At 48.6% G+C, this 24,463-nt stretch overlaps 1 protein-coding gene across 5 annotated transcripts in view; it reads right to left on the bottom strand.

The window, feature by feature from the left end:
- The window catches only part of ccser2a (coiled-coil serine-rich protein 2a), a 56,276-nt gene that overhangs the window by 7,427 nt on the left and 24,386 nt on the right, over window positions 1-24,463 (bottom strand). Inside the window, exons 5-11 of one of the 5 annotated variants that reach the window (XM_035400535.1) lie at window positions 24,147-24,258; window positions 22,652-22,799; window positions 18,215-18,301; window positions 16,002-16,091; window positions 14,059-14,172; window positions 7,462-7,543; window positions 3,597-3,636 (exon numbers count right to left, since the gene is read on the bottom strand). In XM_035400535.1, the coding sequence (XP_035256426.1) occupies window positions 3,597-3,636; window positions 7,462-7,543; window positions 14,059-14,172; window positions 16,002-16,091; window positions 18,215-18,301; window positions 22,652-22,799; window positions 24,147-24,258 (673 nt within the window). The remainder of the gene's footprint in view (window positions 1-3,596; window positions 3,637-7,461; window positions 7,544-14,058; window positions 14,173-16,001; window positions 16,092-18,214; window positions 18,302-22,651; window positions 22,800-24,146; window positions 24,259-24,463) is intronic. The other 4 variants (XM_035400536.1, XM_035400532.1, XM_035400533.1 and 1 more) reach the window with 4 other exon arrangements.

Genomic DNA, 24,463 nt, shown 5'->3' with positions numbered 1-24,463 from the left:
AATCACATGTTTTCAAAAGTTCCTATGGCTTCAATTACGTTTTAGGGCTCAACTTAGGGTTAGGGTTATGAAAACGATAAGTCTGAGGGTCGAGGCAAGTTTACGGCTGTGTTCAGCAGGTTAAAGAAAGGTTAGGACATTGGTTCTTTTTTGATTTTGGACGAGCCAAAAATTTTGTATATACTAGTATAGGTACCTATGACCATAACAAGATATGGAATATATACATATTTTTTCAGGGAAAACATTTTTTTTTAACCCTCTGGGGTCGAGAGCTCCGCCGGCGGAGCTCGACAAGATGAAATTAACTTTCGTTTCTATTTGGATGATTAACTTCACGTGCTGTTATCATACAGACGCAACAAAAACATCGACAGAAACCTTAGAATCGCGACTTTCCAATGCGCCCATTGGCAAATAACTTTTGGAAATTAATGGAAATTAAATTGTTTTAAATGTTCCAAATTTGATTAATTAGATCATGTATGCTTCGCTAAACTTTACTCATTACTATGTGAATTTCGCTCAGCAGGAAGTCCGCCCAAATCGCATTCACATGTTAACAACATTATAATTACTCTCCGTAGAAGGAGACTAAAGGAGGGGCGATGCGAGATCCATGTGAGAAATGCCAAGTCTGCGAAAGCGGGATAGAGTGTCACAGAGTGTCGCCTAATTCACTTCTTTTGAGGTGAACATTTCGTTTAATTTTGGAAAATGGTCCGTCCGGAAGCTGACACTGATGAAGAGCGGTGTCATTTCGAACAGCGAACTGATCCAACTGAGGATCAACTTCATGCGTAAGTATATTTCTTATGATCATATTGGTAAATATATGTACTGCATTGCAACGTATCTGTGTGTTTGTAGGAATATCCAGCAATGTGCGCGTTTGTAAATTCCCACACTACGAACGATTCGAACTATTGCATCTCAAAATTATAGGCTAGGCTCTCTGCGTCTGGTTGTGTTAGAAGTATCAGGTAGACTGTATGTTTTTTGATCATATTCGTAATAAATAGCTCATGCCTGGTGTGTAGTGGCGTGGCTAGGATTCTAAAACTGATGTCCTTGCACAATCGATATTAGCATACTCTAAGTAAGTTCGGGAAATAGCAATAAAATAACCACTTAGCTAAACAGACCTAGGCTAGTTCAGATTGAGGCATTGTTATTGATGAGTTGCGTGTAGCTAAGTTGGAATATCAGTGTTTATTTAGTTAAGCTAATGTTTTTTCGTTGATAGCTTGCATTATTTGTAAATGTGTGCTGTATTACATTCTCTGTGTGTTTGTAGGAATATTCACTAATATGTGCGCTTGTAAATTCCCACACTACAAATGATTCTAACCATTGCTTCTCAAAATTATTGGCTACCTCTCTGCGTCTGGTTGTGTTTGTTTGGTTCTTTGTTTGTATATGATGTCACATTTCATAAATTTTGTTTTCATTAGTTAGTGGTTTGTCCCTTTTTTGTAAAGCACATTTAATTTTCACCTGTTGAAGGAAATGTGCTATATAAATAAAGTTTGATTTGATTTCACATTTCCTAACAATTTTGTTTTTATTATATTTGCAGAGATGTTGATCAGGAAACACGGCCTAGTTCACCACTAGCTAAGAGGCCAGGCAGACGTTGCAAGAGTACACCAGTCTCATCTCATCTTCCATGCAGTTTACTTCAATAAATGTTCTAAAATCAAAAGTTGTCTTTGTTTCTGTCTTCTAAATGGCTCACTGAGTCTTTGTCTTAGTGGTGGGGTATCCTTAGACCCCAGAGAGTTAAACCCACCACACAGCCACCTGCAGCTGAACAAGCCCAGCCTTCCCTGGGCCACCTACTGGTCAGCACTGCAACTGCAGCATTTCCTCACAGCCCAATCTTTCCTTCCTTTAGCTGAATCCAGCAGCTGTCCTCTTTTCCTTAAACTTCGCTCTTCCTTCCTGTCAGCAGGACGGGTGGAGGTGCGGGAAGGGAGTGTGGAGAGGTAGGGGGGCGGCGCTTTTCTGACGAGTGCTTCCTCTCCGGGTCTTTCCGGAGAGCCGGGGTGGGTGCGGTCGCGGGGGTGCGGTCACGGCGGTGCGGTCGCGGGGGTGCGGTCGCGGGGGTGCGGTCACGGGGGTGCGGTCGCAGTGATGCGAGGCTGTGAGAAGGGGCCCCTGATGAGGGTTTGGTAATTAACCGACAGCTCGAGGGACTGAGACCGAGGCTGCTGTGCAGCTGATGACCGGTTCTGAGAAGGGGGTCACCTTGGTCCGCACACCCCCCCCCCACGGGCAGAGAAGCGTCGTCGTGACGCAGGCCGTCTCCCGGGCGACCATATCGCACCTCTCCACAAGCCTCTCCCGGCGTGCAGACGACTCCCGTTTTAACTCTTTTAAAATCGGCCCCCAAACGCAGAAGCATTTCACCACAGCGGACATCCGAAGGCAATCTGGATGATGCACGCGGCACTAGAACTAACTGTGATGACGATTTAAAAAAAAACAAACAAACAAAAGGATTAAAAGAAACAATAATCCCTTTCATTGCGAGGCACTGGAGTCGAGCGCGAGCGGTTGTGATGAACCTGTGGGGAGTGTCTGTTCCCCGGGGGAGCAGAGCTGCTCTCCACGCTGTGTGTTTGTGCGGGCCCGGCCGCTTTCAGCGCACGGCTCGTAAAAAAGGCAGCCGAAGGAACGCGGCGGCGAGGGGATCCGTCGCGTCGCGGGTCGCCGAGCACGCCTCGCTCAGCCTTCGCTAAAAACGATCCGCGCTTTTATCGCGCCGCGCCGCGCGGTCTGCGGCTGCAGCCCGAGACGGAGAAATTACGCTCGGTTCTTCAGAGATCACCTTCGCGGCGGCGTTAGGAATATTTCCAAAGACAGACCTTGCCGTTGGTGTTCATTACCGATTTAATTGGTATTTAGGCAAACATTCAGCTAGTTCAATTTAAATTGGATTCATATGGCAAGCCGGGCTGTAAAATCGACAGAATATAATGCAATGAGTAAGATGATGGCACTTTGTGCCGTGTGAACGGACACAGAACACTGCGCAGAGACTCCACCAGGGCACGAGAGACCTTCCCTTCACTGATGGGTAAAACTGCACTTAGAAGCACTGTGTGCATCCACTGTAAATCACCCAGAGAGAGAGAGAGAGAGAGAGAGAGGGAGAGAGTGAGAGAGAGAGAGAGAGAAAGAGAGAGATAGAGTGCAAGCGAGAGAGAGACAGAGAGAGAGAGAGAGATAACTGAAGAGATGCAATAAAGGGCAAGAAGAAAACAAAACGAAAGGATGAAGAATGTACCCAGGCTGCAGTCGTTAAGGTGCCTGAACTGAAGAATAGAAGTGAAGAAAAGAAGAGCAGCACAAAAGACAGAAATGACTGACAGAAGCCAATACCTGACACACCTGCACTGTACCTGAACACAAGAGAACTGCAAGACATTCAGGTGCATCAGAAAGCAAAATCACAAAACACACTGCGCATGCAGTCTTACACACACACACACACACACACACACCCAGGCCATGCGGCAGGCGTCGGACGGCGCATGCGTCATCGTGCAGGAGGGGGCGGGAACGTTAGAGAATCTGAAAGAGTACCGTACCACGCTTTATCGCGGAAGTAATGCACTAGCTGTTCCACTCCTTGCCAAGGGCATTATGGGGCAAGCAGAAGGAGAAAAACAAGGACAAATACAGTCACACACAGACACAGGCGCCATGAGACAGACACACTGACAGGACACAGACCAGGGAGAGAGAACTGAGCCCATTCTGCCACACACACACACACATAAAAACACGCACGCACGCGCACGCACGCACGCACGCACGCACGCACGCACACGCACGCACACACACGCAAACACACACATGCACGCACACACATGTACACACACACGCAGTCTCTCACAAATACATGTAATGTTTCTCTCTCTCTCTCTCTCGCTCACACACACACACACACACACACAAATAATCACTCTCTCTCTCTCACACACACACACACACACAAACACACACACACACACTAGGATACCGACACAAGCATGCATACACTCACTCACAGAGCTGGATAAATCGGTTGCCTCTGATACAGCAGATCACTCAGTTCTTTGTTCTAACTTTGTGAAATCCCTTCCAGTTGTTATGCTTGTTTACCCTCTTACCTTACTGAACCTTCTCCAGCCTACGAGTTTTCACAGCTTATCTCATTAGGAGTGCCCCAAGGCTCAGTTCTGGGTCCATTGCTATTTTTTTTTACATACACCCACTCTATAGGTCAATGGCTCTCATGGCTTGTATCACTGTTTGCAGTAATTTACCTTCTTCTTTCAAGAATCTCCTCCTGGGTGCTGATCGACTGTCTTTAATTGCCCTACCAATCTCTTTCTGATACATCGTCCCATTCAGCTGGCCTCTTGCCATAAACGAATGTGAAGTGAACATGAGTTTGGACCTTCTACTGAACACTAACATTGTTCTTAGACATCTCACTGTCCAGCCTTGGGTTATTTCACGCCTTGAATATTATACGAGTGCTATACCAAAAAACATGTTAATCAATCCAATTAATCAGCTAATGCTTTGATCATTAAGCAAATTACTCTCGGCTTCAAGTCAACAACACTGCCCGCATCAAAAATGAAATCAATTACCAACTCAACAGCAGTCTGGATTGCATTAAATGGCTGAGTAATTACCATGGCTGAGGATAGGGACTAAAATCAGCCTTACAGCTAGCCTGGATTCCACGGAATATTTATATTAATATCAATATTTAATTAACTGATTTAAAGTTTCCAGAGTGATCTAACAATTAATTCACATAATGAAGGAAGAATGAACAAAATAATTATTTTAATCAGCTGGCAGCATAGTAGCAAGTAATTAGCCATTTGCTGAGCCTCCCGTCATATTGCCTGCCCTCTTCATCCGTTACAGACCACTACAGCTCGCCAGGGCCTTCCCTTTCTTTACCGCCATGGTTCCCATCATGCTCTACCACATGCTGCTTCGGTTCCCTTCATAGCTGTTGTTCTTGCTGACAGAATAGGATAACAGTGACGAGGAGGGGATGGGAATAGAGCCAGATAGTCTGAAGCAATGAGCCTTCAGTCTGCATCTGATGATGGCAAAGGATTCTGCTGTTTTGACCAGAGTGGGAGGCTCAATTCCCCACTGGGGGGTGGGGGGGGGGGGGCGGCGGGCAGCACAGACACTGAAGAGTGACCATTTGAGAGGGGGCGTTTGGGGGATACGCGCTCTGAAGATAATGACTGAGCCTAGATGGGTATCAAAGTCATCATGAAACCCTCCAGTTCTGATTTTCACCCACCCCCACACACACACACACACGCACACACGCACACAAACACAAGCGCACACCCACACACACACACACGCACACACGCACACACACACACACGCACACACGCACACACGCACACAAACACAAGCGCACACCCACACACACACGCGCGCACACACGCACGCACGCGCACACACGCCATGCACTCATACACCTGCCATGCACACACACACACACACGAACGTGCACACACACACCCACACACACGCGCACACACACGCAGTGCACACACACACACACACACACACACACGCAGTGCACACATGCACAGACACACACACACACACACACAGCAATGCTTGTTTCTGAGTGTGTGGACAGTGTGTTAGCATGGTTCAAAGCCATTAGACATGACTGTTAATGAAGTTTCTCCTCAGCCCATGGATCGAAACTATAACTGCAGTCTGCAGCAAACATTCACAGTATATACTGTTGCTCGACTGCAGGTAACATCTTAAAACAGTCCTGCAGACCTTTGAGAATTTTCTGGAGGCATCTGGTCTACACTGCAGGAATCTGGCAGATGTTTTTTTAAACATCTGCCTTGTAAGTGTGTTTAACATGATAAGCAAATGGCACTACAGCTAAGCAAAGCTAACAAATAAATGCCATTGTTCCTCAAGATTCACACTTTTATGGACAGTGACTTTAGTCTGGCTAAAGGCTAAAACCAGGCCAGGCCATATTGACCTGGCTTTGAGTATGGCCATCGTGCTAAAGGCTAAACCAGACCAGGCCCTATTGACTTGCCTTTGAGTATGGCCATCAGGCTAAAGGCTAAAACTAGGCCAGGCCATATTGACCTGGCTTTGAGTATGGCCATCAGGCTAAAGGCTAAAACCAGGCCAGGCCCTATTGACCTGGCTTTGAGTACAGTCATAATGCTAAAGGCTAAAACTAGGCCAGGCCATATTGACCTGCCTTTGAGTATGGCCATCAGGCTAAAGGCTAAAACTAGGCCAGGCCATATTGACCTGGCTTTGAGTATGGCCATCAGGCTAAAGGCTAAAACCAGGCCAGGCCCTATTGACCTGGCTTTGAGTACAGTCATAATGCTAAAGGCTAAAACTAGGCCAGGCCATATTGACCTGCCTTTGAGTATGGCCATCAGGCTAAAGGCTAAAACCAGGCCAGGCCCTATTGACCTGGCTTTGAGTATGGCCATCAGGCTAAAGGCTAAAACCAGGCCAGGCCCTATTGACCTGGCTTTGAGTAGGGTCATAATGCTAAAGGCTAAAACCAGGCCAGGCCCTATTGACCTGCCTTTGAGTATAACCGTAAGGCTACAGCCCAAAATAAGGCCAGGGCCTATTGACCTGAGTTAGGCTGAGTAATGTTCTGAATCCAAACAGCATCACAATAAAGGCATAATGTATAATCTGTGGAGTTACACGCTGTTCACATCCGCCCATGACAAGGCCGACTGCAGAGCCCATAAATTCCGCGGTCCGTCGGCGGGTGATGGACTGGCGCTCTGCTCCGGGACTGACGGATCGTCCCGGCTCGCTCCTGCCTGCTCGGGAATGAGGAGGTTCTCTCTTCAGTCAGGGGAAGGACACCGGTCACCTTCCGTTTGGATTTAACTGTCCGAGGCTCGCGTTCGAACCCAGTTCCCTAACCTCTGCTCTACCCTGCCCCCGGGCTCTGAGACAGGGGGGATAAACTGAAAGTGGCGTAGCGGCCCATACTGCTGCACTGGGGTACAATGCAGAACGAGAAAGACTAAATCTCACTGACAACTCACAACGCCTCCATCCCGGCATTGAACAAAGGGGTTGTCATAAAAAAGGGGAATATGTATGCTTATCATTGACATGTATTATTGTTATTATTATTTTTATTATTATTTTCTTATAAACACAGTGTGGGGGGGGGGGGGTTTCAATACTCGATCAGTCAACGACTGTCAGGAAGATGATGAATTAATCCTATTCTGTATTTCCACCGAAGCAGTTCATTTTAAAGCCGGCTGCACATCTGACATATCTCCAGGCTATAGCATAGCGCCCGGTTGTCATGTCAACGGGAGGAGAGGCTGGAGAAAGGGAGGAGGGAGAGAGGGGGGGGAAAGCGTTTGGGGTTTGGGGTTAGTGACTCACTCTGTCTGCGGTGAGCCAGGCTGGCCCGCGGTGTCCCGGGACACAGGCCCTGGCGGGGGGAGGAGGGGGCAGGCAGCACACCCTGTGCAGAGAGAATGCAGAAGACAGAGCATGACACGCGCCAGCACACGGACATGTTAGTGGCACACGCACAATGGCAGCCCTGCGGAGAGGACATATCAGCACACGCACACACACGCATGCATGCACGCGCTCACACATGTGCACATACACATGCACACACACACGCACACATGCATATACATACGTGCACACGCACACAGGCGCGCACACACACATGCACGCGCACACACGCACATACACATGCACATGCGCAAACGCACATACACAAGCATGCACGCACACACACAAGCATGCACATGCGCACACACACACACATACACAAGCACATGCACACGTGCACATGCGCACACACATGCACATACATACATACATACATACATGCATGCATGCATGCATGCACCATACCAAGGTCAGATACACATTTGATTCAAATACTTTTCTACGCTTTACTGATCATGTCTAGTATATTGGAACCAATGAAATAGTCTCAAAAAGTGCAAACCCCACCTTCTGGTCATATTGGCAGGCTCAATTACACCAGGCAATATCAACAGAGCACAGAAAAGTATTTGAATCCAAAACAAATACGTATTTGATCCAGGTCTGCCATGCACACACACACTCACACGCAAATACACAAGCATGCACACACAAGCAGCCACACACACATGCGCACACACACACCAGCAAATGCACAAGCCTGCACACGCACATGCAGGCACAACCACACACACACAAATGCACAAAAGCACATGCACACGCGCACACGCACACACACACACAAGCATGCACACGCACATGCACACACACACACACAGACATGCACACAAGCAGACACACATGCAGGGGCACACACACAAACATATGCACACACATACATGTGCACACACACACACTTGCACGCGTACATGCACACACACACACACACACACACACAAACATATGCACACACATACATGTGCACACACACTTGCACGCGTACATGCACACACACACACTTGCACGCGTACATGCACACACACACACACACACACACACACACACACACAAATCAGCAAATACGACAAGGACACAACCCCATACACCCAGCGAAAGGGATCATCGGTCGGCCGGAGCCGGAAGAATCCCGGGGAAGGATTCCGTTTTTTCAGTCTTCCTCCCCCAGGGCAGGACGGCGGGACGGCGGGACGGCGGTGCGAGGCGCTTAATATCCGCCCCGCAGACTGAGGCATAGAGCCGCTCCGCTATCAGCACCCCCCTCCTGCTCGCAGCGCACCCCGTCAATAACACCCAGCGGCCGGACCGCTGTTCCCCAGCGCCGCCGCCGCCGCCAGCCCCGCCCCACCCACGGCGCGCGCCTTATTGGAAAATGGCCCTGTTTGCCGCTGTGACAGAGATGACAATCAACAAGTAATCTCTCCTCTGGATGTTTTGTCAGCTTCTTAAATTGACCAAATCTGCTCCGTGAGAGTGGAGGTGGCGGGTGCGGTGGGTAGGGGGGGTGCGGCGGGCAGGGGGGGCTAGCGGTGGGGAGGTGGGGGTGCGGTGGGTGGGGGGGGGCTGGGACGGGGACGGGTGGGGAGGGGGACGGAGGAGGAGCTCCCTGAAGAGCCCAGGCTATTTCCCACCTCCTCGACCCGTCACCCGAGACCGGGAACGGGATCTGACGCCTCCCTGTACAACACAATTACATTCAACACGCTCCCCTCCTCCTCAGGAGCTGGTAGCCATGGTGTCATGTGCAGGGAGTGGGCTTTGAAGGGGGGGGGGGGGGGGGGGCATGTGCAATGAACAGAAAGCCCCCACTCACTTCAGCGACAGGCAGACAGTGATTGAGCTGTCAACGGCGCTTTCAAACTCCCCTCCCCCACGGACAACGTGTAAAAAGCTTTAATATTAGGACACATTCCAGCCTGGCCCTACTGTTACCACCACAGCTGTCCTGCATTTTTACCAGGTCATAGTCACTGATATACCGTACAATCAAATTACACAGGCAAAACAAAACATTAGACCCAAATAGGACGGAGTGTAGCACAGTGGGTAAGGAACTGGGCTTGTAACCGAAAGGTCGCCGGTTCGATTCCCGGGTAAGGACACTGCCATTGTACCCTTGAGCAAGGTACTTAACCTGCATTGCTTCAGTATATATCCAGCTGTATAAATGGATACAATGTAAAATGCTATGTAAAAAAGTTGTGTAAGTCGCTCTGGATAAGAGCGTCTGCTAAATGCCTGTAATGTAATGTAATGAAAAATAATTCAACCGTTAAACAGTAATGCCCCAGTTGAGATTTGAACCCGTAACCTGTTGCTGACACGCTCGGTTTCCGTAAAGACTATATTGCGACACCCAACAACCCCTCCCCCCATTTTCTGCAGCTTAACGTAAATGAATTCCAAAAATGACGTATCTCTGAAATTTACGACTCTCCTGCTTCATCACCAGGTCTGCAGGCTGTCAGTCACTCCAATCAACACACCAGCAGTAAAGGATGGGCCAGGGAAAAATAAATAAATAAATAAACTGTCCAGATGGGTAGATTCACAGCAAATAAGCAGACTGTAACCCTCTGAATGAGAAAAGAGGGGTGCAGTCAGCTATGAGGTAAAGCTGGACTCACTGACTCGCACCGGAATCAAGCTTTGACCCGGCTCATGTCCAGGTTTGTGCTCAGATTGAAGCTTGTTGGGAACATGGACACTGGGCTTTGAATTCTGATCTCAACTGCGTATGGAGATATTAGCGCTGTGACACAGGACAGTGCGCAACACCTAACCTCATCAGACACGCTAACCTGGGACCGCTAAGCACCAGCACTGCTAAGCACTAGCTCCGCTAACCACTAGCCCCGCTAAGCACCAGCACTGCTAACCACTAGCTCCGCTAAGCATCAGCTCCGCTAACCACCAGCTCCGCTAAGCACCAGCCCCGCTAACCACTAGCTCCGCTAAGCACCAGCCCCGCTAAGCACCAGCTTCACTAAGTGCTAGCCCCGCTAAGCACCAGCACTGCTAAGCACTAGCTCCGCTAACCACCAGCCCTGCTAAGCACCAGCTCCACTAAGCTCTAGCTCCACTAAGCACCAGCTCCACTAAGTGCTAGCCCCGCTAAGCACCAGCACTGCTAAGCACTAGCTCCGCTAACCACCAGCCCTGCTAAGCACCAGCTCCACTAAGCACCAGCTCCACTAAGCTCTAGCCCCACTAAGCGCCAGCTCCACTAAGCACCAGCTCCACTACCCGCTAGTCCCGCTAAGCACCAGGTCCGCTAAGCCGATCTATGTTTCTGCTCACCGGACAAAGCCCTGTGAGCCCAGATCCTGCTCTAAACCCTGCATACAGGCATCACACTCAGTCCCATCAGGCAGGGGACAGACTGGCCTCTCCCCCTCTCAAAGAGCAGAGCACAGGGGAGAAAGGGAGGGGGAAAAGAGGACAGAAAGTGAGGGAAAGGATGAGAGATATATAGAGTGAGAAATTGGAGAGAGACCAAGAGAGAAAAAGGGTGGAAGAGACAGAGAGAGAAACAGGGAGCGAGGGAGAAAGTGGGAGCGAGAGAGAAGATAAGAGTGTGAGGGAGAGATCAAACAGAATTACAGGTAATGCCCAGAGAGACGCTGTGAAAAACACAGCTCTGACGCTTTAGAGAAAGAGTTCGGGGGGTGCTCTCACCGCAATTCAGTATATTACACAGCACACTGTTTATATTACACAGCACACTGTTTATATTACACAGTATACTGTTTATATTACAGAGTATACTGTTTATATTACAGAGTATACTGTTTATATTACACAGCACACTGTTTATATTACACAGTATACTGTTTATATTACACAGCACACTGTTTATATTACACAGTATACTGTTTATATTACACAGTATACTGTTTGCTGGCCTGTTTCTGCGGTTATTTTCCCTTATCTAAGACAGTCATTCGCACATTACCTTCCCTCTGTGAGCAGACGCGTGCTGCAGACTGAGCAGCCATTTCTGAGAGGCTGTACGTGCGTTTCCCTTCCACTGTTTCTGCTTAACGCAAGAGGACAAAATGGCTGCACTGAAAGCAGGTGAAGTCCAAGCCCGGTTAAGGGGCTGTGGCACTTCAGCTCCTGGGCACCATTACAGGACGGGGCGGGGCTGGGCTCCCTCTCTGGCACCCAAAACAGGCCCTGGGCATCGCTCCTCGGCGTACTGCGAGAGAACTTTACTGCCCCCTTCAGGCGTACGCCCTAACAGTCCGAGCCCTCCGGGGTAAGGAAAATAAATTAGTAAATAAAAACTTCCTTCGAAAATCAATAAAAACAGATGTGAGCACAATCAAAGCAACAGATGAAGCGCAGTAAAGCGGACCCGCGCTCGAGATTAAGCATGCAGGTCCGCTGCTTCTCTGTTAATAACACAGTGTGTGTTCGGAGCAAAGCTTTGATAAAAATCAATACGTGTGCGCACACGAAGCAGAGCCTTTTTAAGAAGCAAGCGGGACGGATGCCTTTCCTCGCCGCAGCACACCAGGCCAATTTCTGTTCCGCCGCCGCCGCTTTGGCGTCCGACGACACGTCGGCTGCGTCCACCAATCACCGACCGGCCTCGACGCTGGGCTCCGCCCCCCCGCAGGCTAATATCTTGTCATCAGCGCCGTGGCATCTGATTCACGCTGCCCCCTGGCCAGGGTGCAGCGGCACAGTCGCAGAACTGGGCTTGTAGCTCAGTCCGCAGTTTCAATTCCCAGACGAGACCCTGACGTCGCACGCTTCAGCGAAAACACTCAGGCTGAATAGCGTCGGTAAAAATATCCGGCCGTATAAAAGAGACTGTGTGCCTAAAATATAAGTAGTGGAAGCCGCTCGGGATAAGAGCAGCTGCTAAACGCTTAAAGGTAAAATATAATTGAATACGTTTTTTTTTTTAGAAAAGGGTAATTGTATCGCAGCAGTTCCTGTCGCGCTGGGAACAGGTTGTCCTGAAAACAGGCAGACAGTAGAGTCTCTGCCTTCTCAAACACGCAGTCCATCGATGCTGTCCTAACTCCAGAATACAACGTGTTCTGTGGTGTCAATTCATGAAAATACAACACATTCCATTTACCTTAATTACGTATTTCAGGGAAAACAGCTGGAATTCAAGGGCAGTATGGATGATCTTGGTGTCACGGTATGTTATAACCTGAGACAGAATATTAGAAGTACTTGATTGATGGCTGAGACATTGGGGTCAGAGGGAGTGATCCATCTTCTGTTAAACTCAGTCTGCGGCATAATGCAAGAACCTTCCCATATCGAGCTCTCACACTGCTTTCTCCTTCAGAACAGTAAGGTTTACTTGTACAAACAGGGGAGGATCAACTCACAATGGAACACGTCTGCTGTCAGGTTTACATGGGTGTGCAAAATTACATATCAGCACACCGGATGTGTGTGTCTATGGACTGCACAACATACATACCGCTTCATTTGTACATTTTTCTAGCCAAGCGAGCAACCTTCGAAACGTCCTCCGAGAATGAACCTACTCTGTATTTGCTGAACATTTATGTAACCCTTTGCTAAGCACAAATCGTGAAAAGTTTTTGAAAAACACCAGTTCATTTCAGCTATTCAAAGTCACAGACAATCAAGATACTATAACACTTAGAAGCACTTAGACCAGATGCTCATTCTGCCAAATTCACACTTCCTTAAGATTATAAACAGTCTGGTATCCATTTTCCTTTCCAAAGAAAAGTTGCGGTGAGTAGAAACAGCTGGCCGGGTTTTTCACTGGAGCTGAACTCAAACGAACTCTTACAGGAGACACAGACAGAACTCTACACACCTGCTGTAAATCAAAATAACTCATACAGGAGACGCAGACAGGACTGTACACACCTGCTGTAAATCAAACAAAATCATACAGAAGGACACAAAGACAGGATTCTACACACTGGCTGTAAATCAAACTAACTCATACAGGAGACACAGACAGGACTGTACACACCTGCTGTAAATCAAAATAACTCATACAGGAGACACAGAGAGGACTCTACAAACCTGCTGCAAATCAAAATAACTCATACAGAAGGACACAGACAGGATTCTACACACCTGCTGCAAATCAAACTAACTCATACAGGATACGCAGACTGGACTGTACACACCTGTAAATCAAACTAACTCATACAGAATGACACACAGACAGGACTGCACACACACCAGCCGCAAGCCCCTATGATCTGCAACCACTTGTGCAGGTAGCACTGTTAATACCTGTGACAACTAATCAGCAGACAAGAAACAACACAGTGCCGTTTTACATGTGTATTCAGCATTATCATCTGCATATTGCTACAGAGCTCAGGTATACATATTTCATAAGAACAAACAAACAATATATCCAAATGGCCAACGGTCAGGAACAAGTGCCGAAGCCAGTAAAAAGCAAACACAGGAGGAGAAGTCGGGGCAGGCTGTTCGAGGCAGGGAAAAGACGTCATTCCTACGGGAACAGAAGGTACTAGAAGCATAACTCACAGCATGGCCTCTCCACGGAGTCTGTGTGGCCTTGTCATGATGCAGTCTCCGCTCTCCCCTGGACACTGGCGCCCTCTGCTGGCACTGGCACCTCACGGCATGGACGGGCACAGACTGTGGAAAGGGAAAGGGAACGGCTTGGTTTTTAAAATTATTTCTGTATCTACTTCTTACACAAAAATACCGCACTGCTCGGTGAGTTCTGAAAGCCAGCGTGCGCAGATGCAGACGAGCGTTGTGGTTTCGCTGGTGGGCGCGCCCGTTAGCGCATTTGTGTGCATAAGCTAATCGCCTCAGACGCGTTCGGCAGCTGCGCTGGGACATGCGACGGACGCAGGAAACCCTGCGTAGAGGCACTCCTGAGAAACCGCAGCGAGGCTTATCTATTAGATCCCCAATTAGCTTCAGAGACGCACTGATGTGTCATTATTCCTGAGGTTCTGCTGCATTAGCACAGCGATACGGGAAAGAGAGGATCAGATAAAAACTAGTGCGGAAATCTAATGAGATAATAAGCCGCAGGCGGGGACAAATCTGCAGACACGCACGCGTGCACGCACATTCAGATTTCCTCAAAGGACAACCAGACCACAAACAAGAAAAGCTTGTTTAATAATATTTCAGAATTCAAAAAAGCTGTAACAAAGGTCAATTTGGGTGTAACATTATCAGCCAAAGGCCATGTGCAACATTACATCTGTCACATCTACACCTATCCCTGTCACATCTACATCCATCCCTGTCACATTCACATCTATCTGTCATATCTTCATCTACCCCGTCACATCCACATCTACTTCTTTCACATTCACATCTGTATCTGTCACATCCACATCACATCCACATCTATCTCTGTCACATCCACATCTGTCACATCTTCATCTACCCCTGTCACATCCACATCTATATCTGGCATATTCACATCTATATCTGTCACATCCACATCTACCCGTTACATCCACATCTATATCTGTCACATTCACATCTGTCATATCCGCATCCACCCATCACATCCACATCTATCTCTGTCACATCCACATCTACATATGTCACATTCACATCTATATGTGTCACATTAGCAACTTTCATATCCACATTTACCTCTGGCACATCTATATCTGTCACATCCACATCTGTCACATCCACAGTTTCTGCCAGAGTGGCGCATCAGAGCCGAGCCGGATGCAGCTCCAGCCGCCAGCGCCCAGCTGGCTAATTTTAGCGCCCGCGCCAGAGAGCGGGGACGCGTAATAAAGGTGTTAATTTTTAAACGCTGACAGAAAAACTTCCAGTGCGACTACGGCGCAGACATAATTACACACTGTTAACACCCTCGGCCGATAAACGGCCCCTCTGCACGGAGCTCGGGGCCATTATGCGCACGGCGCTCCGGCTCCCAGACTTATTTACCCCATCAGAAAGGACACAGTCCTATATCATCACGCAGCAAATGAATTGGAAAATTGAAGCGTGGGGAGACGGATTCACGGAGCAGGTAATTCACCCCCCGCCGCTGAGCCCTGCGTTAGGGAAGCCAGCAGAACGTCTTCGTATTTAGATCCGTCCTGCAGAATCAGCATACGCCCACGCCGCCACGCTTTACTCTCCTAACTTCTGTTCAAAAGTCGTCAGAGGCAAATGTGACTTTGGGTACGCTGTTCTTCAGTGAAAGAAACCACATAGAAATGTTGGAATGTTGATTTAGCTACAGCGGCGTAACTTGCAGGTGTTTGCACATCTTAATTTAACATGGGGGTCGCTCATAAAACAAGTAAAACGCTAAATGAGACAGCAATTACAGCCTGCCCTGGAAATGCGAATGCGGCGGCGGGAGAGACTACACGCGTGTGTGAGGAGCGGTCACGCGGGAGGAACTGCGTACGAGCGCGCGGTCCGGACCTCCCGGGGGGAAGGCGAAGGGCGGAATGTTCCGGGTCACTCACCGCCTGCTGGGTCAGCTGAGCGATGGCTTTGTCCTTCCTCTTCAGCTCCTCCCTCAGCTCCTGCACCTCCCTGGTCAGCTCCTCCACCTGCTCGAGACGGGAGGGGCGCGTCCGTCAGAGAGACCGCCTCTCGACCCCGCCCACATCCCTAATTCTTACGTGCAAGGGATGAGGAGGGCAACGGGAAATCAAAAGGTCTCAGCCAATCAAAAACTGCCAGAAACCATGTCACATAGGTCTCAGCCAATCCCAGTAAAAGACTCATTAGCGGTTAGCAGCATAGGTTAATGGTCTGTTCTGGGATTGCTCTTTTCTCCCTGAGTAAAAGGAACCAGTGCTGCTTCAGTGAATAATGAGATGTGCAGAAGAGTTAAGAGACTCCACTCCATTTTACTTTTTTTCCTCACTTGGGACTTGACCCAGGCTGCTGGTACTAACATCAGCATTGCTGTGATTGCCTTTATTACCTGCTTGTTTCCCATGATGCAGCCTGTGATAAAGACAGCTCCATGTCATGCCCTGCGCAACAGGAGATTTAATGTTTGATCTGAGCAAACATCATGTTATCCTTTCTTCCTCAGAAAATCAGGTGGAGAATTAAGACAGACATGAGAGTGCAGGGTGGGGAGGTGGGAAGGGATGGGGGGGGGGGGTTTGGGGGTGGGAGGGTGATGCTTACTGAGCCAGCCAGCCAGTAACAAGCTGCTCTTATGGGTTTCTAACTCATAATATATTTCACCCGTATCCTCAGATATGTTTCAACAAAAACATTCTCAAATATTTGTATAATAAAGAATTAGATCACACAGGCATATTCATGCCCATGGTGACTGAGGGAAAAGATGCAGTGAATAAAAAAAAATAAAGAAATTCTAAAGATGAAAGAAGCACCTTCAGAGCTACAGTTTGAAAGCAGAAAAGAGGCACTTAGGTCTTTGATTTGGCTCTCGCCCTCTAACACCGAAGACTTAACCTGGCGAGGACCTGAGACTGCTTGGGTATTTGATTGAGGAGTCGTTGACAGGTCTGGGGATGTGTAAAAAAACGAGTCACCCTGGCCCAGAGCAGCGTGCTTACAGAGCGAGAGAGAGAGGTGTGAAACGGAGCGGCCTCGCTTCTCTGTGCGGTGTGGGGGGGGGGGGGCAGAAGCAGGCAGGTAAATAATAGATGGGCGCGGTGGAGCCGCTCCATGCAGCTTTAATGAGGCCGGTCCGAGCGCTCCGGGAGGCCCCGGGGTCCGACGTGCCGCCCGAATGCCAATCGCGTTCGGCCTCGCCGGCACGAGGGACCGGCTGACCTGCAGGCACGCGTTACCACGACGACCTGCTCTCAGAGGAGGTCACCGTTAACAATGAATGCTGACCCTTCTCACATCTCCACCAAGCTCAGAAACGCTCAAACACACCACTCCTCTCCTGTACAAATAATAATAATAATATCTTTACTTCTACAGGAACAGCAATGGAGTGGAGAAAACTCAGCTCAACCACCACCAATGGGCAACACCCGCCCCCAAATCTCAACACCTGCCCCCAGAACTCCTACACCCACCCACAAAACTCCAACACCTGCCCCCAGAACTCCTACACCTTTGAGAATACAGCATTAGATGTGGCATGGGTAGTGCTAGCAAAGCCCTGTTAAATGAACAGTTGAGCGCTAACACTTTTATTTTTAGTTTGCTGATCACCGATATAATGTAGACTGGCTCCAGGACTGTGCTGCTCTCGTTACTCGTAGGGCGGCAGCGTAGTATAATGGGTAAGGAACTGGTCTTGTAACCTAAAGGTCACAGGTTGTACCCTTGAGCAAGGTACGTAACCTGCACTGCTCCAGTACATATCCAGCTGTATGAACGGATTCTATGTAAAAGTCGCTCTGGATGAGAGCGTCTGCTAAATGCCTGTAATGTAATGTTACTGTATGAGTCTGTCAGGGGCATGCTGTCCTTCCGGCCTTCCTCCTGCTGCGGTAATCACAAGCTTTATCTCTCATCAGCTGAGTACATCTGTCTGTACCGCAGGCCCCAGCTGCACACAGGCTATTAGCCACTTATGCATCTCATCTCGGCTCGTACAGTTTGTTCTCCGTTAAACGGAGTCTAAATATATGTGGAATTAAATGAACCCATGCAAGGTCATTCAACTCCAGCTATGCAGAGAGGGCTCTCTCTTTAACCCGTGCGTCAGGGACGGAACATTCTAGAGGCTCACCTGTAAGGACGTGTTTGTGCCCTCGCTGGATTCTGGACTCGGGACTCCTGAAAGCAGCTCCTCCTGCCCCACGCCCACGTCCTCTAACTGTACGAGGAGAGACAGAAAGGGGGAAAGGAGGGTCAGATCAGCCCGGGTCCTGGAGAAGAACTGGATTAACCCCTTAGTCCCCCAGTGGCCAGGATGCCGGCATCCTGAGATCACCACCACTGTCGCGTAGTTTGCCCATTTAACAAACACCCCACGCCCAGTCTCATCTGAAAACAGCGTGACATATTGGACAATAGTATCTATCAGGGAGTTCATAAAAATTATTCCATTATAGCAACAACATAAAGCAACAGCCCGAATATATGTCAATACTGTTGTGAAAAATGCTGCTCACTAGCAATAGCAAAATAAACAAGAGGAATTCTTGTGTAATTATACCACATTATTCTACTATCAATAACTGGGACTAAATATGGAATAAATATACAATATTACCACAGGTTTTACACATAGAGATGTGCCTTTCAAGATACAGTGGTCATTTATTGTCTTGAGCAATCCGAGAAATAAACATATTTTATTGCAATCTCATTGTACATAATGTGGGGTGTTAGTATCTACATGGGCTGTACTTCGTATAGGTATCGGTTAAGGCACTGTTCCAGTGTGTGGATGGGCCCTAATCTCAGGTTTCTGTTAAGGCACTGTTCCAGTGTGTGGATGGGCCCCAAGCTCAGATATCTGTTAAAGAACTGTTCCAGTGTGTGGATGAGTCCCACCAAATTTGGCTGCTCCAGTGCCGACCGTGGCAGCTCTGAAATGCGACCCACTAGTGCAAGGATGAGAGGGCTTCAGCATCTCCCTCACTGCCCATTCCGTTATTAACACAGCATTGCAGCTAAAGCAATGAAACCAGGAGCAGAGGTTAAAGGTCATAAACCCTGCCAGTCTTGATTAGTACTGTCGTATTGCTTGTGATTATAGTTAGGTTTCTTCCATTCCACCTCATTACTGCAGGTATTTAAGCAGTGTAGCAGCCGCACCTAAATGAAAAGCTCCAATGCCAAGCATCCAGCACTGAAGCTCTGACAACTGCATTATGGCAAGTAGTCTGAAGCAGAGAGCATGGCAACGGAGCTTCTCTGAAAGGGCCCTGGATTGTAAAGAAAGTACGCTTGCTTAGATGAATAGGTGTGTGTGCACCCGTGTGTCTGTGGACTGTTGCTGACAACTAGAATGCCAGACCTGTACGGCATATCCACAGGGCAGTGAGTGGAATCTGCTTGCTAGCAGCCCACAAAACAGCACAAAATACTGTGGCATTAAAACCACACACACTCACGCACAAATGCACACACACACATGCACACACACAAGCGCCCGCGCAAACACACACACACACATGCGCGCACACACACACACACACGCAGACGCACACCACACAGGGCAGCAGAACTCAGGGGCACTCCCCACTGGCTTCAAGCAATTTAATGAAACCAGCCTCAGGATGACAATTTCCAGAATCTTCCTGAGAGAATAAAAGAGAACAAAGGGACAGTTGGAGAGAGACACACAGGCTGTTGTGTTTTTCAGTGGGGGACAGTGAAACAGCAATTACTGCTTTGGCCAGAGTCCCCCCTCCCCGCCAAGCCTGGGAAAGCAGAACAGCAGGCAGATATCACTCCTCTGCTGATAGAGGCAAGGACAGCGCCTGCAGTATTCATTCACTGGCCACCAAGCAGCATCAGCAACATCAACATCAGCCAAAGTAAACTGGTGCCCAATATTACTACTATTATTATTATTACTATTATTACAACACCTTTCAGATAAGAAAACAAGCAGCATCACACGCACTCAAAGTGTTTCAGTGGGATCTATTTGGTAATTTTCCCAAACCAACATTCTGTCTAAATATTCCCTGAGCACTGATAATATTCTCTGTGCACACTGATCATATGCCCTGTGCACACTGCTCATATGCCCTGTGCACACTGATCATATCCCCTGTGCACTGATCGTATTGCCTATGCACTCATCATATTCCCCACATGCACTGATTGTAACCCCAGCACACTGATCAGATTCCCTGAGAGCTGATCATATCCTATTCCCTGCATACTGAGTGCATTCCCTGCACACTGGTAAGAAAGCTACCGGCCCACCTGCATTTGCACAGAAACAAAAGCCAAAAATAAATGAGACATATCGTGCCCACACACCTTCCAACCATCTCTCCATTTCACAAAAGTTTTATTTGCGAAGTTCACCACAACACTGGCACTTTTAGCCAATACTTCTGCAAGAAGCACAGCGAGTCTTTTCCCTCGCCCGAGTTCTCCAGACTGAGAGCAGCCCAGAGCTCGTGTTCTCCTCTCTCTCTGCGCTGCTCAGTATGACAGGACAGGGAGGGCGGGGAGAAGCTCCAGAGGACGGAGACATGGCCGCCCCTCGCACCTCGAGGCTGACGCTCCACCTGCCCAGCCGCAGAACAGAAGGGGAGGCCTGCTGGCCCGCTGCCAGAGAAAGCAGTTCTACAACCCGCCCGCAAACCCGCCGAGTTCTCCTAGCTTCAGAGCTGTGAATTATTCAGAGGAAGCGGACAGAGATCATGGGGTGAGGAGAACAGGCGGGGCGGGGCAGCAGATTTCGAGGTGAGTATCGGGAGGTGCGGATACTCCCCCCCCCCCCACAACATTACCTTCCACCGGCTCCACTTCGCGGCCGGCCTGCACCTCTGCATCACACCCTGATTGGAGGGCTGAGACCGTCCAATCAGGGCTCATTAAACCTGAACGACTGCCGTTCTCTTTGAAACACGGGACACTCAGAGCCACTCATCTGAGACAGAGGGTCCCAAACAACTCCCCTCAATTACCTCTCTGCTTTTGTGATTAAACATTATTTAAATACAAATCTTGAAGTTTTGACATTTAGAACTCACCTGATTCCACCACTCACATCGCACAATAAGCCTCCAAATTTAACCTCCATCTATAAATCTCACTATTTAACGTGGAGCACATTACAGGAAATGGAGGCATTAGCAGTCTGATTGATTAGTCAGTCCATCCATGAAACGAAACAGTCTTTTTCATTACACCCATAACCAGGCAGGTGCCCATTTCAGACCCAATAACAGCTCATTACAGCTCAGCAGAAACAGTCAGGCTGTAGGATGCAGCTTGGGAAGCTCCGATGTAAGGGGGCTGTCGTGTGATTGGCTAAAGTTCTCATCAGTGGGCGGAGCTTCAGCTGCCAGTGTCAGCACTCAATGAACCTCCTCACTTTCCAATCCCCTTCCACCTCACCTCTTCTCTACCTTTTCTCCCCTCCTCTTCTCCTTTCTCATCCCCTTTTCTCTCTCTCTTCCGTCTCAAGCCCTGTGTAATGGCAGAGAACAGCTCAGTCCTGCTTGTTCTAAGACCACATGCCTGTGTCTAGGATTCGGTAAGGGTGGGACCTCTCACAACCCACGGGACATCCCATGGGAGGGTCAGAGTCAGGGGCCACCGCTGCAAGGCCCCGCTGCAAGGCCCCGGGAGCCGGGCACAGACGGGGGTCAGTTCCCGTTCCTCCTAAGGTCCGGGTCATGCGGCAGGACGTGGCCCCGTAGCAGAGAGGGTGGTAACGACCGCATCGGAGGGGGGGCATCGATGAACGCCACAGACTCCGCGCTACACTCACTCACCATGGAAACGGCCCCGCAGGCCAGAGGCAGCCGCGCAGGCAGGCCCCGGCGCGCCAGAAGCGCATGGAATAACTGTGCCCGCATTAGACAGCAGCCATTTCCAACACCTGCATTCGCCAGCCAGGTTAGCGAGCTCTCCACACATAATTAAGCACAATAAAGCCCCCGAAATAGCACAATAACAACACGGCGGGAGCTCATTCCAGCTCATCAGACAGGATTACCGGAGAACACGCTTCACAACAGCGCGCCACATCCGGCTGCTGCTCGTCACGCAGGAAAGGGAGAAATGAAGACCCCAGGACTCAATTAATGCAGGCGGCAGAAAGACCAGGCAGGTGTACGAAACCGTGTGTGTGTGTGCGTGTGAGTGCATCTGTGTGTGTCTGTGTGTGAGAGTGCGTGTGTGTGCGTGTGTTTGCCAGTGTGTGTCAGTGTTAGTATGAGTGTGAGTGCGTCTGTGTGTGTCTGTGCGCGTGTGAGTGTGCGTGAATGTGAGTATGACAGTGAGTGTGCCTGCGTGCACGTGTTTGTATATGTGTGTGTGAGTATGAGTGTGAGTGTGCCAGTGTGAGTGTTTGACGCGCATGTGTGCGTGTGTGTGTGTGCATGTGTGTGTATGTGTGTGTGTTTGCGTGTGTGTGTGTGCATGCGTGTGTCTGTGCATGCGTGAGTATCTGTGTGTGTGTGTTTGCGTGTGCGTGTGTGTGTGTTTGCACCTGTGTGAGTGTTTGATGTGCGTATGTGTCTCTAACCTGCAGCAGGCTCTTCAGTTTGAGTAGCTGGGATTTAACGGAGGTGCAGTCCTGAGCCATGAGTCTGAGGGTCACCTGGTCCAGCGCCCCCATGTGGCCATCCGGCCTCGCTGCAGGGCCCACGCGGCCCAGCTGGAGAAGGGCTCTTCTTCAAGACAGAGAGAAGAGAGAGGGGGCGGGGCATCAGACCCATTCCTGCTTCCTGTTTTTCAGAGTCATGTGAGCTTTACCTACTGAACTGCACAGAGACTACCAGGGATGCCATGAAATATCAATATATTAAATACTGATCAGCACTTCATTATATTGAGAAATATTTGAGGCATCAATGCAGTAAAATTATAGTAAAATTAATTTTGATTTTTTTTTTTCAATTTGCTTTTGCAATGTAATACAACGGGCGACCACACAGAGGCGACATAACACTCGCTGCACACCACAAGCCACCACCTGCAAAACCCTCGTCCACTGTTGTCAGTTTGACAGAATTAGACAGATACAATGCCTTAGTCTGATCAGACTATAAAGAGGCTAGAAATCTTTTGTCTTGACTTGTACGGTAGTAGCTTATAATGGGCAGTGGGGCTAGCAAATGTTTTGAATAAAATATGAGTTAAGTGCTTTCTGCTTCCTAATCCGGCTCTGATGATATGTATTCTATGTTTTTACTTGTATTATACGTTTTTTTTTTTACTGTATTTTATGTTTTTCCTTGTATTCTATGTTTTTACTTTTTATTATATGTTGTATGCCTTGGGGGTTTCTGATCTTGTGTTATTACTGTTTTCACTGCTGCACAACCAATTGCCCCTCTGGGGACAAATAAAGTTCTACCTGACTTGGCTTGACTTGACTAATCCTGCTCTGATGGTATTTACTTGAGAAAAAGGGTAGTTGAATGCAACACAGTTATGTTTGTTCTCTTCTATGCAAGAGTAAGTCTCGCCAAATCAGCAAAAACAAAAACAGAGCACTTGAGGGGCACAATGCAGGCTAAATGTCTAAGTTATTTCAATAAAACATCTACATTATGTGAGATTCTATTGCCTTTCTTCTTATTATGATTATGAGTATTATTATGATCACTATTACAGGCTGTTCAGCAAGTTTAAAAACTGGTCTACAGCCTGTATTTTCATTAGAAATTTGGCAGTCTATTGATAATCACTGTGAAATCTTCCCAATTACTGATGCTTGAAAAAGGCACCAATGCCAAGCCTGGAGCCTGCAGAGGTGCAGTCTGGTGCTCTTAAAGTTTGGAGTTTCATAAAAGCTTAGGGCGCATGCTTTTCTGAGATTAAACGATCAGCGAGGGGATTGCAGTGCAGAAAAAAGTGAATTCTGTTCTTTTAGAAACGTAACTAATAAAAGCTTAATAACACCCAGTGAAAAACAGACGGTGCTTTGATGATCCTTTAATAACAGGGCAGGTAAGGTTTGGGTTGTGGTAGTCGGCAGTTCTCTCGCCCCACAGAGCCGCCCCACCTTGGCGTACCTGTTGTCATTGTGGAAGTGGTCCGGTCCGGACCAGCGATGCTGTCTCCTCCTCCAGTGGCCCTGCCTTCCACCCCTCTCCGAATTCTCAAAATGGGACATCCCGTCAGGGTCTGTGGGGAGCACAGCAACAAGGTCTAAGCAGGTCATACCATAAAGCACAAGGGGGGGGGGGGGGGAATTAAGTGCATGAATCAGGTTAGGATAACAACAAAGGCCTGCCCATATCGAGAGCATCAAATCCAGTGCAATAAGGCCTTTTTATACCACACAATCATGTCTGCTCTATCTATAAATGACTCCAATAAATGAATATGC

The sequence above is a fragment of the Anguilla anguilla genome, chromosome 18, assembly GCF_013347855.1.
Source record: "Anguilla anguilla isolate fAngAng1 chromosome 18, fAngAng1.pri, whole genome shotgun sequence".
Classification (NCBI taxonomy): Eukaryota; Metazoa; Chordata; class Actinopteri; order Anguilliformes; family Anguillidae; genus Anguilla; species Anguilla anguilla.
Note: the sequence above shows the minus strand (reverse complement) of the source record. Positions and strands in the feature narration are given on the sequence as shown.